Below are 19,713 nucleotides of genomic sequence, written 5' to 3' on the forward strand. Positions count from 1 at the left end.
CAGGGAGTTCGAATTGCAGGTTGTAAATCGCAGGTCAAGGGTGGTGGTCGAAGGTTATCGCAAATCGCAAGTCGTAGGGAAGAAATTGCAAGCCGAAGGGTGGAGTTCGCAATTGCAAGTCGCAAATCGCACCACCAAAATCGCAAAAGCAGTCTTCGATTCAATCGGCAAATCATCAATTTTGATTAATTTATAATTGTGTTATGCAATATAATTGATGTGAATTTCTGATTTTGATTTTAATTTTGATCTAAAAAAAGAGGAGTAGAGGAGAAAGAAAGAGTAGGGTAGAGAAGAAGGAGAGAGAAAGAGAAAGAGGAGAGCTGTGCAGTAGCCGCACGAACTGTTGGGTGCGGATGCCCGCACCCAATAGTTTGTGTTAAATTTTTTAGTAGTGATGCACTCCATTAATTTGTTGATCGGTTTAGTATGGGCCAAATTTTATAAGCCCAATAGCTATATCTTACGGTTTCTCGATAATTCTAACACGTTAATTAACTTATCGGCAAAAAATTATGGAAGATACTAGAATGGTTATTGGTGAGTGTTCATAAAGTTAATTTCTAGATATATGTGACAAATTTTAATAACATGTGTTCAAGTTTAGTTTTTACACTATTCATCCACCCCATACGTTAATGAGAAATATGAGAGATAAGGCGTCTATTAGGAGTGATCCACCACAATCCACCTACCTCATCATCAATATGATCCTCCGAAGTTCTAACCTCCTACATATACTCCATGAGTGTTCCTCGTACACACAATCTCAAGTGTTTATTTTACTTACCCTAATTACATAGGATTGATTCTTGTATTCTCCTATTTTCAAATTAAATCCTCTGTACTACCTACAACCCTTCCTTCATTATGATCAAAATTGAACTTCTCACAACCCTTTGTCATTCTTCTTCCAATCCAATGACCCTTACTTAAATTTTTCGTCTCAACAAATTCAAGGTCAATAGATCTCTCTGTGAAAAACCTATATAGCGCTTGCACAACTAGAATTCCAACCTATGTGCATGCTATATACTATGTATTAATATATGTGACTTATGTGTGGCAATCTTTTCTGCTCATGTCATGCACGCATGGAAGTTTTTCTGCTCATGTTGCAAGTAGCCAAGGTTGTCTAAATCCTAATCATGGAAACGAACCATAATAATCGGTTTTTGAGATTAACAGTAATCGACATATAGATGTCTCAAAAGGAAAATGTAACTTTATAGTCAATCATAATAATAATAAGGAAAAATACACTTTAATAATCCCAACTATTGCTGATTTATTTCTAATAGTCTCAACTAAGGTTTATTTTTTAATAATCTTAACTATGACCTGAGTTTGCTTCCAATAGACCCAAAAACCAGTTACCTAATGAAGTGGTAAACTTTTTTTTTATTATTTGTTTTTAAACTCCACATGTCAGCAAATGATTGGCTTACTATTAAAAAAAATAAAATAATAATAATAATAACAAAAACCATCCTAGCCACCCCCTCCCCCCTTCACCCACCGTGAAACCCTAGGCCAACCCCAAAAACCAGCCACCCCTAAACCACCGGTCGACAGGCCCTCCTAACCCCCAAAACCACCTACCGACACACCTCCATACCTCCATACCCCCAAAACAATTGCTCCTCCCGCAGACTTACACTTCTAGCGACGGCCCTCCCAACCCCCAAAACCACCAACCACAATCCACCCCACACCAACCCCTAATTGCTCGCCGCTTGGTTGCAGCAATTCAACCTCCAATAACCACCCCTCTTTTCCCTCCCTCGCCTAAAATCAAAAAACCTTGGTTGGGGAGTTTTGCTAGCAAGTCTAAGCGGAAAAGAAGATAAGGAGGGAAGTTGGGGTGGTTTCGCGAGAGGAGCTAGGCTAGAAAAGGAGGGAGGTTGGGGTGGTTTCGTGAGCGAGCAAACAGGTGGGAGGGTGGTGATTTTGCGGATGGTTGGGGGTTAGTTTATGGTGATTTCAAGGGTGGGGGAAGGGAGGGGGCAGTTTCGGGCATGGGGCTGGGGAAGGTGGTTGTTTTTGGTGGAGTGGAAGGGGAAAGGGGAGGTTTCCGGCGAGGTAGTGGCGGATTTCGGCTAGGCTAGGGGGATGGGGGTGGCTGGTAGGGAGAAGAGGTTTTTTTTTTTTTTTTTTTTTAACTTTTTCAGCTTTTTAGTTTTTATTTATTTTAAACTTTTAATTTTTTTTTAACCACTCACATGATACCACGTGTCAAAGCAACCTGTTATATTAGGTTGATTACCAATTGGGACTGCTAGTGGCAAACTGACATAATAGTTAAGATTATTAAAAAATAAACCTTACTTTGGATTATTAGAAATAAATCGCTCATAATTTGGATTAATAAAGTGTATTTTTCCCAATAATAAAAAAATTATGAAGCTCCTAAGCAAATAAATGAGAATTTGATTATCAAGCGCTTATAAAGATTTTTAAAATTCCCACTTCTTTTTTTTTTTATTTTTATTTTTTTTAAAAGGATAAAAAATTCCCACTTAAGGCCTATTTTCTTCAGCTTAATTTTAGTTTAGTTCAGTTCAGTTGAGCTTCAATTAGTTCAGTTCAGCTTTTAATTTCCTTATCCCATAGACAATTTATTTCAGCTCTATTCAGTTCAGCTCTAATCAGTTCAGTTCAGCTCGGTAAATCAGAATAGGCCCTTAATATAGTATACAAGGATAGATTTTCAATTTCCACAAAACATAAGAATTTGATTACCAAGCCCTCCAATTCTGAAGATTTGCAAATGCGTTCATAACATCCAAACAAATTAAGCCATTTCTCAAGAAATTTGATATGGGATTTAATTTCAATGAACAACAAATGCATATTCCTCTCTAGATTCCTCCATCGAATAAAATACAAATGCTTTTGAAACTTTTATTCCTATGTGAATTGTGAACCAAACAATGCCTCACATTCCTTCATAGATGCAAACCTCTAACCCTCCAAAATAATACACTAAAGAATATTGAAAAATATTCAATAATACAATCACGTCTCTACTTCAACTCATAACCTTGTGCAGTTGTGCTAATGTGGCTCATGGAGGGTTTTTTTTTTGTCTTTAGTTTCTAAGCCTAACCCATAAACACAAAATCATACTCCTAAATTCAAGACAAATCCATGTTTGTGCGCTTGCAAAGATAAAGTCTTCATAAAAGAAAGGTTATAAATTATATGAAGAATTTAACATTGTTTGAGGAAAAAAAAAACATAATCAGGACAAATAGAGTGCAAATCTTTCCTAAATTTCATAATTGCATTATAATCTCATTTCGTTCTCTTAAAAATCAAGAACACTTTTTTGAGGGAAAACAAGATTTCCTTCATCTTTTCCTCCCATTGCATCTTCCTATCATATCACCTAAATCTATATCCCATGATAAGTGGTCGAAGTATATATAAAAAGTACATATGGCACTTGGAGTAGCTAGGATTGAAGGAATATATATGCAAACTTAAATTTACAAGATGAATTAGAACGATAATTATGGGAGAAATTCCCAGTCTCTAATGCTCCTACCTCTGTACAAAATTACTGAAGATGAAAAAAACAGCATTCTCATAATACATCCGACTGCCAGAAAATCGCCTAATAAGTGATACTCCTATCAACTGCCAAATCAATGACTGATTGGAAATTTCCAAAGTAACTGTTTCGGGTGTGAAATAAGTCCTTCAGGAAATTAACAAGCAAGTGAAAATTTAAAGGATAGATGAATGGCTTTAGGTTCTCTGCTTCATCAAATACACTCAAAAGGGCAGATCTCATTTGCCAATAGATAATGCATGATAACAGCAGACCTGGTATAGCATTGAATTGAATCATGGACCATTGATTGTATCATTCCTGCATATTTCTGTTAGGGGGAAGAAGAAGAGCAAGCCTACTTTTGTATCTGTCAATTCGTTGCGATCTTTCTTCTCTAAATCTGCAGCAAAGAGGTGCAAAAGTTTTATAAAGTTAATCCATATTTTACCAGCATATCGCCTAATACATTGAAGCACTGACAACTGGAAACTCTAACCAAATTAGCTTGATATATACCCACAAAAGCAAACAAAACAGAGGGAAGAGATTTTTATACGGTATAGAGATTAAAATTTAATTATCATTTTTTCACATTCCACAAGAAGTTTTTTATTGAGATAGGAGGGCTAGAGTGGTTTTTCGTCTAATCTCACCAAGCTCGTTCTAGGAGGGATTTCCCTAAAATTCCCCCTTCTACGATAGGCCTTCTCCTTACCATTTTTTTCATTAAAAATAAAATAAATAAAAAAACAGAAAAAATAAAATAAAAATAAAGTTTCTCATTAATTAGGTCACTTAGCTGAAAAAACTGTTCAAATTTCTATTCCTTATACCTTAGGGGAATGAAAGTTATAATCAAGCCTATCTAGAAGGAAGACCAAATTGTTATAATTATGATATAAAAATCAGTTAAAAAAAATATTATAAACAGGAGTTAAAAATACTTTTTTAAACAGTGAAGCTATCTAGGATCTCTTCATGGTTGCAGTTGTGGTTTTTAATTGTAGATAAGGCTTCAACGTGGTGATTGTCTGGTTGAGTGGTTGTGCATTCCAAAAGGAGTTGGCTGTGGTTTGCGGCAGATAGGTGACTAGGATTTTGATGTTGAGTTACGTTGTGAGGCGGTGGTGACCAATGTTTTAAGTGGTGGCGATGGTAGGCAGGAAGATGGTCGTGGCTGCCTGGCTGGTACATGTAGTCATGAAGCTGTGATGAGGTTGGAGAGGGGTGGAAAGTGGGGGTGGTTGGCAGGTACAACAGGGCGGTGGTTGGTGTTGTCAAATTAATTATTAAGTTGGCTGGGGTAGTGGGGTTATTCTAGTTATTTGGATTTTAATTATGTCTGTTGGGGTGGTCGGGTTATTTTTATCTTTTGGTTTATGAAAGGAATAATTTAGAAAACAGATATCTAAGATTTCAGAATGTTTCAGTGCTGCAATTATTTTAAGACGTCCAATAACAATAAGTGTTGCAATAATCTAGAAATCGAGAAAGCATGTGATTCAAAGATGGCATTTGATGCAGAAAGTCAACTAGAGTTTTCAATCATGGCTAATAAATAAACCATTTAAGCAACACAGAATCACGAGGGATATCCGGATATACCTAGCTCGAATTCTTTTAGCTCGCTTAATATGCCTGGTTAGCAGCACTTCAGCACATGGAATCTCAACCTGCATGCAGAAAGAGGGAAGTGGGATGAACACTCCTGAAAAATGTCACACCATGGCAATCTTCTTATCCACTTTGTTTTTAATAACATAATTAAGAAAGTTTATTTAAAAAAATAAATAAAGAAAAGAAACTAAGGAAAGACGATAAACAGGCTCTAAACATAGAAGCCCCTCCCCTCATATTATAATTAAAAAAATATACACAAAACCACTACAGGTTGAGTAGCCTGGCCAAATCCACTTGTCTTTTATTCCATTCCCAATCAAAAAAGAGTAGTTCCAACGAGACCCATCCTCAAACCAAAAATAATTGTTCTTAGCATAATAATGGACTAGACACAACCCAATGCCCAAAAGATTCACATCAGACTTAACTCAGCTACTTAGGTCCTACACAACTAGTAGTCACCAGTCAGCCAACAGAGCACAGAGATAGTAATCAACAACTCCAGACAGAAATGAGGGAACCATCAAGCAATTTTAATACAACAACAATACCAAAGCTTAATTGCAATACAATGGGGTCAGTTGCATGAACAAAGATTTTACCTCCAGTGATCATCGACATAGATCCTCTCCTATTCCCCTTTAATTAAGTGCAATTGTCATAGAATAGGAATAATATTCAATAAAAAAGAAATAACTATGATAAAACAAAAAAAAAAAAAAAAATGTAAAGAAACCGATAGACTGTTGTATTATTGATGCACGTAAATAACCAGGGAGTTAATACAACCAAGGCCTCAAAGTAGCTATTGATCTACAAGGACGAAAGAAAAAATTACTGAATATATCAGATAATACTCCCTTTTAACTGTCATCTTTATATTAATACAACCGGTCCAATTTGTTGGCCTGAATAGACCAACTTGGCCCGAGAAACACGCATATTTGACCCAACTTTGGCCCAATCCGGCCATATGATCAGCTCCAAACCAACTCCTATTATTCATTAAATCCTTCCAACTTCACGGGCAAGGCAATAACAGGATTCCTAACAACACCAATCTGCATTCCTCAGATGGTCATTCTGCTTATATCTTCCACACGTTAACTGAATTGGAAGTCTATAGTAAGTAGGTTGATGCACTTTAACCAAATTTCTTCTGATCATATTTAACCCCTATATCCAAGTCATATAAAGCCTCCTTATTCCCCACTTTCCTTTATGTTGCAACTTCACCTAATACATTGACTGATTGACTCACCTCGTCTCCTGTTCCTTCACATGGAAGCTTTCACCGTTGTTTACCATCCGATTAACAGAGCTAGAGAATTCCCTCAAACCCCAAATTTAAAAGTCATCAGTTCCACCATCTTCAATTCTCTCTCTTTCTTTTCCCCCTTATTCACACCTCCACACTACTAACACTAGCTATAAATGGATGGTCACCCCATAGTTAGTTCCAAGTTCTCTGAATTATCTCAGCATTAAAACTCAAGGTGCCTACTAAGATATTCCAATTCTATTGAATATAAAAGAATGCTACAGTCATGTCAAAAACAGAAATGAATTAATTCTACACACTACAATACTAAATTATTTTGAGTAATCTAACGTTATTCAAGATCTATCAAGGATACTCATACAATATCCAAATAATATGATTAATTCTTCAACAACATCCAAAACTCGTCATGAATGCTATAAAGGCATCCAAAAATAGCTACTGATTAGCTTGCTAACTGAATTGTACTTACCAACATATAATGAATTATTAAGTTAAACCATCTTCAATCTTCCACAATCATAAAGTAGTTACTATCTTGCACAAAAGAAACTGTAAAATAAAATATCAATATGACAGGTATTGGAAGATAGAATGCAAGAATACCCCTATGCAGTTTCAAAATTTACGATAATATTTAAGACAACAGATATGCAGTATAGTTATAATATTATAGTCCAAGAAGAACCAACCTCATCAACTTCTGATTCATATTCATCATCTCTATCCTTTCTCTTAGGCGAGGAAGATTCATACAGACGCAGAGGCACAGGCAAGGGCTTCGGAAGAGACATTGAAACATCACCATATTGTGGCTGCAAGTATTAAAACAATTTAGTAAATGGAGATGGAAAAATATAGATGAACTATAAACAAGAAAACAGCATACAAAATCTTCAGTACTTCAAAATCCAACAAAATACTCCACAGCCAAGGATTGATAGAGATTGTAACTAATAGCTATTTGGCATATCCTAATAACAACCTCCCTCAATTTAATCTCCAGGACTAAAATATGGTTTTGGTCAAACAAACAATTGCTTAGAGATACATAGATAAATGGGAATCAGTTGCATATGCTCTGCACAGATTAAAAAAGGTCCACAGATCAAACTCGTTATACACTCATCACTCAATAATAAGAACAGTATAAATGAGTAATATGACCAACGTTTGCTTACTTGATTATCTTTTACGTATCCATTTCTCAACCATGATCGACAAAGCGCATATAATGAAGCCTCATCTGAAATCCTGACCTACAAAAAGTAGCCAAAACAGACTTAGTATAGAAATTTGATGAAAGATAAAAATGATTCAGTTTCAAGTTATAATTGCACAGGAAAATGTCCAGACCAAGATTTTCAGGAAATTAGAAAGTAGAGGCTGCGATATCAAGACAATTATCCCCATAACCCCCATTTGTACAGCAATAACAGCAACAAAATTTGAGAAAATTTCTAAAAGAGTGCTAGCGGGATATAAAAAGAGAGGAAATACATATAATATATTTGAAAGAGCCTTAACAAAGGAAATCAATGGTTTGAAAAACACAAGAGTTTAGGCACAAAATTAAATAAGTATATAATATAAATTACATGAGTACACACATTAAGTCATGACATGCCCTCGACATGCATTTTCTCCCTCTACTCCACCCTACACGATGTTATATTGCCCTCAATTCCCAAAAATTCATATCACTATAAATCACCCCCTTCCAAGTTTTCTCAAGTCTTCCTCAACCCCTCAAGATCCCATCATTTTGCCACTCTTCAAGCCTCCTTATTGGAGCCTCGCTTGATCTCCATCTTACATGGCCAAACCACTTTAGGTGGTTCTCCCTCATCTTGTTCTCAATAGATGTAACTTGTACTTTCTTCCTAATCATCTCATTTCTCAATAAATCTTTTCTTGTATGGCCACACATCCAACACAACATACGAATCTCTTCCACATGGCCCACATTCATCTTATGAAAGTGACAATGCTTCACACCCCAATTTTCCGTACATTATACAATGCAAGCATGATTGTCATACGGTGAATTTACCCTTCAATGAGTTCAATCTGATATGCCGAAATCACATAAAAACCCTGTATCACTCTTCCACTTCAACCAACTTGCTTTGATTAATAAATCGAAGAAATCAAAACCTTGAACAATCCTCCCACCTAAGGGTAATTTGCCCCTAGCTCCCTAATTCTAACTCAGCTAAACTTTACATTTCAAATATACCATCTTACTTCTACTAGCCTTAACCCTTAGGTTCCAAAGTTCGTCTCCACAATACCAACTTACTTCCTAAGCCTTCACTCATCTTATCAATCAACACAATATCATCGCCAAACATCATGCACCATGGTATATCATCTGTGAATTGAACTCGTCAATTTGTCCATGACTATGGAAAAAAGAAAAAGGCTAAGTGTAGAACCTTGATGTACTCCAATTGTAATAGCGAACTCTTCCGTCTTCTGTCTTCCCAACACTAGTCCGTACAAACTTGTTAAGTCCCTCATACGTGTCCTTAATGCAGAAATATAATCCTAAATATAATAGGACTAATAAAGTAATAATAACTATTCCTAGCTGCAAAAGACTATGCAAACTGATAAACATCCTTTAATCTTAATGTATAGACTCAAACACCTAAGACCTAACTGCATAAGCTAAAATGCCAAGTGGATAAGTCAAACACAAGAAACATACGTAGTATAATAAAAAAAAAAACCTAAACACCTTCCCCCAACCTGTATTAACTAAAAATAACTAACTTATTCCCACATGAAGAATCAAAACAATTCTTTATTGTTCTGGGGCTGATTATCACATACACATCATTCATAAAAAGAAATATATACCCTACCTTTCGATCTCTAAGAGTGACCAAAGTATCATCTTTGTCTTTGTCTCTGCATAAGTCAAAGCATTAATCATGGCCACCGGTCTACAACCTTAAAACTAAAGCTCACACAAGCAAAGAGCTAGGCGAGAAGAGATTCTCACATAGGATCTTTAGGAGCATCATTATGAGGAGCAGAGAAGGAAAATGAACCAGCCTGAACAAAATAAGCTTTCGATAAGAATTAAAAAATAAAAAAAAGAAAAATAAAAAAAGAAAGAAAAAAAGAAAAAAAGAAAGAAAGAAAAAAAAAAACGACGAGTTAAATAGAAGCATTCAAATGCAATAATGCAAAGCACGTTAATCATAGAATACCAAGTAACAAAAGAGCACGAGTATGTAATTCTGCCAGGCACATCTACCATAAACGACCAAAGAACCACCTCTTGGTTGGCAGAAACGCCGAGGCCCTGAGTATGGAAATTTTCAAAGCAACTTTATCATAAGCAACCAAGACAAGGTTGTCCCATGATATGAAAAATAAGACGGAGAAAAAAAGAACAAATTAAAAACTTTTGGTCAGTCCTCAATAAGCAACGCATTGTTTGTTACTTTCAAGTCTTATCTCAAGCAGAACCTGAGACTATTGATGTGCAGTTGCAAGGTAGCTTACTTAGAAATTACTCAACCTACACTCCTATACTTGAGCCTACTAATTTTGAACATAGCATTGTACTCCCTCCATCCTAATTTAATAGTCACAAGAAGGATTGCAAAGAGTTTTAGGATATATATATTGTATGTTGGCTTATCGATTTTATGTTAATCAAAAAGTAGATGCAACTAAATACAGTGGAGGAATTTTATAATTGAATGAGAGGGATTTTGAGACCCTAACTTTAGGTAATCGCAAGAGAGAGGTAATAAATTACTGGTAAGTCCATGACATTAGAGGAAATGGGACAAAGAAATTGGATTGGGTGTAAATGGAAAGTCTGATAATTAGATTGGGACTGAAAGAGCATAAAAGAACTTATTGAAACTCCTCCATTTTGCTCTAATACCCGAAAAATGTTCCATAATCTTATGAGTCATATTGAGAGTGCTAGAATTTTCCTTGAATCTAATTATCTTTTTCAAATCCCTTACAACAACCTTCAAAATTTCATGCAAATATTTGTACAAATACCACATGGAAGGGAACCTAGATGTACTACTTTTGCAACTAAACCGGCCCGTTCAAGATCATTAAATCACAATCTCAACAGGGCGAACGAGACAACGTAATTATGTAACACCCACAAACTTTAGCCAGGTAAGACACAAATTCCACTCAAATCAAAAGTGATGACTTCATAAAATCTAAAATACCAAGTAAAAAAGCAGCAACATTGATTCAATACTTCACTAGACAAATCCTATATCTTAGGAATTAAGAAAATCCAACAAAGACGTAAAAAAGAAGAAATCAAACCTTTGACTGAGGAAAATTGTTCGAGGTAACGCCTTTAGAACCAACAGTGATTGGAACAGATGACATGTGAGCATCAGAAGGATGCAAATTAGGACCACGAACAAACATTAAAGGATTATCAACAAAATCCTGCAACAAATCAGCAACCAATTTTGATTTAACTATCAAATAAGACTTGAAAAATCAAATATGATTCTTCTTATTACTACAAAATTGATTTTTTTTTTTTTTAGTTCAATAATCCATCAAGAACCCTAAATTGACTATACTCATAATTAAATCATGATTTTTTCTTTAAAAAAAAAAAAGAACATCTTACCTCAGAAGCTTCGACAATGGAGGAGAAAAAGCTCGGAAGCCGGTTCAATGTAGAACCCGTATACGCGCTTCAAAGGAAGGGATTCTGAAAAATTTCCTCCTCCCGCTTTAAATTATGTTGTTTTTTTTAAAAAAAAAATATTCAAAATACATAGAAGTATTCCGTATGTTTGGCATGACCGTATGAGTATTTCCTACGGTATTATATTTTTAATTAAAATACATTAAATTGATTAATATATCAAGTGAAATCTTTTTAAAAACGTTTCTAGCTAATTTCAACATAGTAGAATTTATAATAATAATAGGCCTCGTTCACTCCAGCTTATTAAAAGCAATTAATAAGAGAGAGAGAGAGTTAATGTGGTAATTACTAATTAGACTCGATAAAACTGTCCCATACATGATTGCCTAATCAATCTTTGAAATTACTTGACTCAATGGTTATATGATACAGACTATGCCCCCTTGAACCAAACTAACTCGATAATCAATGTTTTTATAATGATTATTTTTTGTAAATAAATATTTTATTAATAGAATTAAAAATGGTCTTAACTTTAAATTTATTTGAACGGTTCCTATCGAAAATGACTAGTTCTAATTAACTTGATTAGCATAATAGCATGAGTGTAAGATTTAGATGGATAAGTAAGAGAAAGTGGGTGATAACAAAGTAAATACATTTTACAAGGACATGACCAAAAATTACTAAAAAAAAAAAAAAATGAAACAGAACCGTATGGATATTAGAGTATCTCTTATGGTTGCAAACTTGCAATCAGAGGCTTGCTTGCTAATTTTAGAAATCTTTAGTCAACTATTAGCTTGATGATTATGAAAAAACTAGCTTGGAAAACAAGAAAGAATAGTAGTCAATCATTTATTAGCAAGTGATCATGATCCATTTAGATAGCAATCAAGTAGCTATCTACTGAGATACAAATGGAGTAGCTAATAATAAAATCATAACTTCAAATTTTATGTAAAATGATAAACCTAATTTAACAATCGATTAACTTGTCATTAAAGATACTCTAGCATAATTAAAGATAATCTTCACTTATACGTCTCGTACTCTATCTAAAGTCAAATATTACACTTACTTCCTTCGTTTTTTTTTTTTTTTTTTTTTTTTTTTTTTTTTTTTTTTTTTTTTTTTTTTTTAAGTATATTACTTTCTAAATCGTTCATTTTTATTTTACTCTATTGAACTCACCTTCTTAAAACTCAATGCAAAGCAAACTGATACACTTAAAAAAGAACAACCATACTGTGTGGTCGACCACACTGTGTAGCCAACTGACACACACTAAAACACCGATTGGGTAACCCTTGACCAACCGAGTAGCCCCTAAACAAGTAACTCGTGACTGAGAAACTTCTGACTAAGTTAGTAACCTCTAAACAAGTAAGTTCTGACTGAGTAACCTTTGACCGATTGAGTAACTCCTGAATAAGTAAAACCGATCACACAATTTGAATAGTCACATATAAATTTTGTAAAAAAGAAAGGGATAAAGTAATTCGAAATAAAAGGAACCCTTTAATAGACTACCCTAAGCAAACAAATAATAATAACATAATAATCATCAATCAAAACTCACTCCCACTCCCACTCCCACTCCCAATAATGCATTGGTTGTAACATTATAATATAGACAAGAATAAAGCAAAACTTAAAATGAAAGACACAAAATGATGGGGACAACCCCCCACTTTCCCCCCAGTTATTAGGCCATACCATTATATCAGACTATACCATATGTTGTATCAGTCCACTTTTATTCACTAGGGACGCGTATAACTTGCTCTATCCATCTTCTCTGTGTTCCCGCCGCCAGCTTTCCCTTGTTTTTTGTATTCTTCTCTCTTTCATCTCTGTTTCCAGCTTGGATATTACAGTATTACAAAATTATTACCATAATAATACTGAATTTGTTCAACAGAAATTCTTTCCATTCTACTTTTTGTATTTTAAATTACAAGCAAACTCATCATCTTCTCAAGAAAGGAAGAAAAATAGAAAAAGTGAAGTAAAGGGTAGTATTGTAGAGTTAGTTTTGAACAAACAAAGAAAGAAATATGGTGAAGAACAACAAGAAGCAACTACAACAACAATCTTACATTGCTGTTTCTTCTGAAATCATAAATTCCCTCTCTTCTTCTTCTTTACAATCTCTTCTTGTAACTCATCATCAACCCCAGATTAAAAGATGTTCAAATAAGCCAAAGAAATGGGTCAAAAACCCAATGTTTTTGCTGATTTTTACTATCTTCTTGTTGGGGTTTCTGGGTATGGTTACGCTTTACTTCCTCAATCTCCCGAATGCGTGTAACCAGCAGCATCAGCTGCGAGATGAGGAAGTGGTAGAGTTTAAAAGTAAAATGACAATATTGCCAAATATAGTCGATTCGAGTGAAGATTTCTGGAATCAGACGATTGGGTTCGGACTCGGGTATCGGCCGTGTTTGGAGTTCAGCCAAGAGTACAGACAGACGAGTGAGGAGATAGTGAAGGATAGGACTAATTATTTGATGGTGGTTGTTAGTGGTGGGATGAATCAGCAGAGGAATCAGATTGTTGATGCTGTTGTTATTGCTAGAATTCTTGGAGCTGCCCTTGTTGTTCCTGTTTTTCAAGTGAATGTTATATGGGGAGATGAAAGGTAATTTGTTTTTTACTCGTTGCTCATATCGTATTGTATCGTGTTTTCTGGGGTTTATTGTTTTAGGGTTGCAGTTGTTTTTATTACGGAGTAATTAATTGTGTGTTTGTTTGTTTGTTTGATGATTGTTCAGTGAGTTTTCGGATATTTTCGATTTGGAACACTTCAAGAGGGTGCTTGCTGATGATGTAAAAATAGTCTCATCTCTCCCATCAACGCTGTTGAGGATTAAACCAGTTGAAGAGAGTCAAACTCCCTTTCATGCCACTCCTCATTGGATCCGCCATCACTACCTTGGAAAGGTAACACACTAATGTAGTAATATTACTTATTGATACTCAGCAAATTTCAATTGGAATTCTTTTAGTTGTTGTTATTGTATATGAATTTAAGCATTACTTGGGTACGCGGCTTTTACATGTAACATGTTTTTGTACCATACACGAGTATGTTTCAACTCTTGAATGTATAATTAGTAGTTTTGAATGAGATTATTTGTGCTACTTGGATAAGGTTGAAATTTTAGCATTGTAAGGAATTTAAATATGGTATCTTTCCCCCTTCGACTTGATGTTACAAATTCTGTTAATTTACATGTGAGTGAGTGGTGCTCATCTCTTATGAGTTTGCTCAAAGTTAAGGAATGGGGTGACTTATTTTGGGTTATTGCGTGGGGTATTTGGCTTAGGCGAAATAGATGGGTTTTTGAGAATCAGAAAAGGGGAGTGGAAGAGGTTATTCACAAGGCCATTGACCTTATCAGGGAGTATGCTTTAGTTATAAAAGCGAGCAGTACTTGTGTGGTGAGCAAACAAAGCATAAGACTACCTGGGAAGCCCCTGTACCAGGTTTGCTGAAAATCAACTCCGATTTTGCTTCTATCAGTGGCTCATTTTCTGGAGTTGGAGGGGTCGTGAGGGACTCAACGGGTGATATAGTTGTTTCGGTGTGATTGAAAATTCATGGCAGGCTTCCTGTAGATGTAGGGAAAGCGTCAGCTTTGCGTTTTGTGTTGTCGATTGCCATCAAAGCTGGCTTTCGCAGGTTTGTCTTGGAGACTGATAATTTGAAGCTTTTCCACCATTTGAAGAAAGGTCTCGTTTTGCCTACTGCCTTTGGTCATGTGGTTAGGGACATTATCCTTCTAGCTAACTCTTGTGATAATGTTTCTTTTTCTTTTGTTAAAAGGGGTAAAAAAAAGAGTTGCTCATGACTTAGCTCAACTAAGTAGTAGTTTTAATGAGATGACAGTGTGGTTTGAGGAGTATCCTCAAGAAATTTGTAGTACTGTGTTGGCAGATTTGGAGTCTTTAGCTCCGTAATAATATGTGCTTGCATCCCGTCAAAAAAAATAAAATAAAAATGGATGCTTAGACATTTTGCTACTGCTCTATTAACATCAATAAGATCAAATTAGGACTGTAACGAAATTGACAGAAAATTCAACCACATTTGTCTGCTTTGATTAGTTATTATAGCTCTTCCAAAGCTAAACTAAGTTTCAGCAATCATCTGGAGCCTTTAGTAGTGTGTGAGCTAAAAATCATTGTCTCAGTGATACTAGTAGCCGGAAGTAGGCTAGTAGCTACAACAAATTTTCTGCTGGCAGCCTAGCATACATCTAAATTTTCGTAATTTGTAATTTGTAATTTGCATCAGATGAGTCACACGAATCATTATTTCCATGTAAGTCTTGTATATAATAGTAGGTGTTGTTCTGTTTGTTTTCCTTGCAGCTGAAAAAGTATAACGTTTTGTTGCTGCGTGGTCTGGACTCCAGGCTCTCTAAGGATCTCCCATCTGATCTTCAGAAGCTTCGTTGTAAGGTATCATATATGTCTTACCATGATAATCTGTTACTGTTTTATTTACTTGCAGTGAATTTGTTTCTTACCAATTTTCTTTTGCTTGCAAAGGTTGCATTTCAGGCACTCAAGTTTGCTCCTCACATTCTACAATTTGGTAACAAAATTGCTGAGAGGATGAGCAGTAAAGGCCCTTATGTTGCTCTCCATCTGCGAATGGAAAAGGATGTGTGGATAAGGACTGGATGTTCACCTGGCTTGAGCCCAGAGTACGATGACATGATAAACAATGAGAGAAAGCGGCGCCCTAAACTCCTTACTGGCAAGTCCAACATGACTTCCCATGACAGAAAGCTTGCAGGACTTTGCCCCTTGAATGCATTTGAGGTTGCTCGGTAAGGAATTATTTGACATTTCTAAGTACTTTGATCTGTTTTTGGCATAGATGTTTTGTCTCTTACGCTTAATTCTATTATTATGCTTTCAGATTGCTCAAAGCTCTTGGTGCTCCAAAAAGTGCTAGAATATACTGGGCTGGAGGACAACCACTTGGTGGCAAAGAGTCCTTGCTTCCTCTCATTAAAGAATTCCCTTACTTTTACAACAAAGAAGATCTTGCACTGCCTGGTGAACTAGAACCGTTTGCAAACAGAGCCTCGTTCATGGCTGCCATCGACTATATAGTCTGCGAGAAGAGCGACGTGTTCATGGCATCTCATGGTGGAAACATGGGACATGCTCTCCAGGTACCTTTATCAACAAATTTCAGCTTCTTTTTTTTTCTTTTTTTTTAATAATATAAAATTGACATGAACACTTCGGAATTAATTGTCACATGATAGATGTCTCCTTGGCATTTTGTCTATACCACTCCATTTCACTGTAGATGACCTTGATGTCTATGGAAATCTTAATATTATACATAATTAATCTATTTCCACCTTAGGAAATGTAACGCAGTCTTAAGAGAAGACTTGCCTAATTGTTGTATACCTTTACTTTTCATCTTAAGAAATGTAACAATTTCTTTTTGGGCATCCGATAAAGTTGCAATCAAAAGGTTCAGAAGATGAGAAACTCTTGCTAAACCAGAATGCAATCATAAACGGCAATATGTAGCTTGGATCAGTTTCTGACAATTCGGATTATTTTTTTATACAGGGACAGAGGGCTTATGCAGGACACAAGAAGCATATAACTCCCAATAAGAGACACATGCTGCCTTACTTCATGAATTCTTCTCTGCCTGAAACTGAGTTTAACAAAATCGTGAAGGAACTCCACCACGACTCTTTAGGGCAGCCAGATTTAAGGATAGACAAGCCAGGAAGAGATGTTACCAAGTATCCTATCCCAGAGTGCATGTGCAATACTTCTTCAAACAGTCATTCCTTTGCTTGAAAACTCACACTTAATTCGTTTCCTCATCACGTATACTTGTCAACTCTTAGGAATGGGACGAGGAATAATCACTCGAAAAGAGCTAAGCTAAGACAAATATTACAGCAAGTATAACCGGATGATATTCAGACTAACAAAATCGCTCTTACACCTTAAAAGCGCAATCTTTGGTGCACTTCAGTGCAAGGTTATTCCTTTATTCTTTCCATTCTTTTATAGATTTTGTTTAGCTTATACACCCAGTAACTTAGTAAATTTTTTTGTTTTATCACATCCTATACTTGTATATATGTACAGATAGCAACACAATCAAGATTTACACGTTTAATTATTTCCTTTTCAATGTAGAACATGCGATATTGTAATGCAAGAATCAATATCAATATTATTATACAAAAGTTGTATGTAGTAGTAGATGATTACTGCAGCATAATTTTACAAGTATTATTCAGCTCAAACTTTACAGCACAAAAAATAATGGAATTTAATAATAGATACAGTAGTTAGGTTCTTATCTTTATTATTGTCCACAATTTACAATTGTTTATAAGTATGTAGTCTAAGAGAAAGTCAATAATGAAATAATGATGAATGTCTATTATATAGAAGTAGGTGAGAACAGAATTAGAACATGGCATGTTCAATTTTCATTTCAAGTTGATTTGTATACCGGTAGATGGGTCACTCATTTAACAAAAATTAATAACCTCACTAATTTTAGGATAAAACCAATTTGTTTAAATTAATTAATTAAATAGACTTCTTTTAATGCATATATATAACAATCAAATTCCAGGACCAAAAACTAATTCCAATTAATTAAACCTCACTAATTTATTGGAGCTTCCACATCAGCTTGCACAGTCAGCAGTGCCACGTCATAAGTTTGTTATAACTACTTCCCTGATTTTCAGGAAGTTAGTTATAGATATTTCTAGATTTTTATTTTTGTAATTTCTAGATTCTTTATTCTCCCTTATATATTCTTACATGTTGTAATTTGTCATTATTACATACAATACACAAAAATTCTCCCAGATTTTCTCTCTATTTTTCAGAAAGTTTCATGGTATCAGAGCCTGCAATTCCTGGTTTTTCCGATTGATTTTTCAATCAATTTCTTCTTGATTTTGATTCTTTCTCTTTTCTTCCTGATTTGTTGTTGAGATCATTGTTTTCTGCTGAATTTCTGATCAATTTGATCAATTTTTACGCTGATTTTCATCTGTTCTTCGATTTTGTTGCTGAAACCTTGAATCTGTTCTTCAATGGCTGCTGAAACTTCTTCGAATTTGCCTTTGAATCAGAATCCTTCTAGTATCTACTACATACATCCTTCTGATGCTAATTCAGCTCAGCTTGTTTCCTTCAAGTTTAATGGCGATGGTTTCACCAGCTGGAAACGATCAATGTTGCTTACATTGTCAGCCAAGAACAAGGCAGGTTTCGTCAATGGCACTTACAGTAGACCAATTGATGAATCCAGTGCTGAGTTCAAAGCTTGGGAACGATGCAATGATCTAGTTTGTTCCTGGATTTTGTTTAATCTAGATGAATCTATTGCTAGCGGTGTGATGTTCTTGAGGTCTTCTCATGAAGTCTGGTTAGATCTTGAGGAGAGGTTTGGATTCACTTCTTTGGCTCAGATTTATGCTCTAGAGCAGAAGTTAGCTGAGGTTTCTCAAGGTAATCAGTCTGTTTCTGAGTTTTTCACTTCAATCAAGTCAATTTGGGATGCAATTGATGAGGCCTCTCCTCTGCCTTATTGTACATGCAATAAATGTAGTTGTAATCTGACTAAAAGAATTTTTGAGAGACACCAGCAGAAAATGGTGCTTCAGTTCATGATGAAGCTCACTGAGCAATTTTCTACTATTAGAGGCAATATTCTGATGATGCAGTCTCTTCCTAAGGTGTCTGAGGTATACAGGATGTTTGCTCAAGAAGAAAACACAAGGAAATTTCTCAGTTGTCTGCTGGTGGTGAATCCTTAGCTTTTGCAGTTGACAGAAGGAAGTTTACTTCTCCTGGCTTGAACAAATTTTCTAAATCTCATAATTACAATCAGAATTCTTCTCAAATTCCTTATAACAGATCTTACACTGCTGGTCAGAAATCATTCAATAATTACAGTCAGAATTCTAGTTCATTTGGTAGACAGAATTCTGAGCATAAGTTTGCTAAACCTAGACCCAAGTTTTACTGCACTCATTGTGAGATTCCAGGTCATAGCATTGATAGATGCTTTAAGATCAATGGTTATCCACCTGGTTTTACTGGTTTCAAGGACAAAAGAATGGCTGCAATGAGTATGGCTGAAGATGATTACATGGAGGATGATAATTCTCTCAGAACAATCACTAATAGAGAATACAATCAGTTTATTTCTCTCATTGAGAATCAGAAACCTGAGGTTGCTCCTACTACTTCTCAGAGTCATGCTATGATGGCAGGTAACTTCTGTTTGCTATCTTGTTCTGATTCTAAATGGTTGCTTGACAGTGGTGCTTCAGACCACATTTGCTCTGATTTATCTTCTTTTTCTGAATACAAGCCTGCTTCTATAGTGGATAAATACATTACTATTCCTGATGGTTCTAGGGTATTAATTACTCATGTTGGCACTGTGAAATTACATGGTGGTATTGTCTTGGAAAATGTGTTACATGTACCTGATTTCAAGTGCAATCTTATTTCTGTACACAAGTTGTGCAGAGATTTGAGGTGTGAGTTACTTTT

At 35.4% G+C, this 19,713-nt stretch overlaps 3 protein-coding genes across 4 annotated transcripts; 2 read left to right on the forward strand and 1 right to left on the reverse strand.

Moving 5' to 3' along the window:
- Nucleotides 1–3,302: 3,302 nt before the first annotated feature.
- On the reverse strand, nucleotides 3,303–11,194 carry LOC145576799 (uncharacterized). The gene is made up of 8 exons (XM_081634506.1): nucleotides 11,101–11,194; nucleotides 10,782–10,910; nucleotides 9,472–9,524; nucleotides 9,332–9,377; nucleotides 7,643–7,720; nucleotides 7,154–7,276; nucleotides 5,165–5,232; nucleotides 3,303–3,959 (listed from the first exon to the last, which is right to left on the reverse strand). Exons 2-8 carry the CDS (start codon nucleotides 10,887–10,889, stop codon nucleotides 3,872–3,874), a joined length of 564 nt encoding a protein of 187 aa, XP_081490632.1. The 5' UTR covers nucleotides 10,890–10,910; nucleotides 11,101–11,194; the 3' UTR covers nucleotides 3,303–3,871.
- A 1,711-nt stretch (nucleotides 11,195–12,905) lies between these two features.
- Nucleotides 12,906–17,785, forward strand: LOC145574880 (O-fucosyltransferase 20-like). 2 transcript variants are annotated; one of them, XM_081632755.1, is made up of 6 exons: nucleotides 12,908–13,768; nucleotides 13,902–14,070; nucleotides 15,505–15,594; nucleotides 15,685–15,968; nucleotides 16,061–16,319; nucleotides 16,735–17,782. In XM_081632755.1, exons 1-6 carry the CDS (start codon nucleotides 13,185–13,187, stop codon nucleotides 16,972–16,974), a joined length of 1,626 nt encoding a protein of 541 aa, XP_081488881.1. In that variant the 5' UTR covers nucleotides 12,908–13,184; the 3' UTR covers nucleotides 16,975–17,782. The 2 variants fall into 2 exon arrangements, with proteins under 2 accessions (XP_081488880.1, XP_081488881.1); XM_081632754.1 differs by having other exon boundaries at nucleotides 12,906–13,768; nucleotides 15,505–15,968; nucleotides 16,735–17,785.
- A 457-nt stretch (nucleotides 17,786–18,242) lies between these two features.
- On the forward strand, nucleotides 18,243–18,968 carry LOC145575645 (uncharacterized). The gene has a single exon (XM_081633476.1). It carries the CDS (start codon nucleotides 18,243–18,245, stop codon nucleotides 18,966–18,968), a length of 726 nt encoding a protein of 241 aa, XP_081489602.1.
- Nucleotides 18,969–19,713: the final 745 nt, after the last annotated feature.

This window comes from Chenopodium album, chromosome 13 (assembly GCF_948465745.1).
Source record: "Chenopodium album chromosome 13, dcCheAlbu1.1, whole genome shotgun sequence".
Taxonomy (NCBI): Eukaryota; Viridiplantae; Streptophyta; class Magnoliopsida; order Caryophyllales; family Amaranthaceae; genus Chenopodium; species Chenopodium album.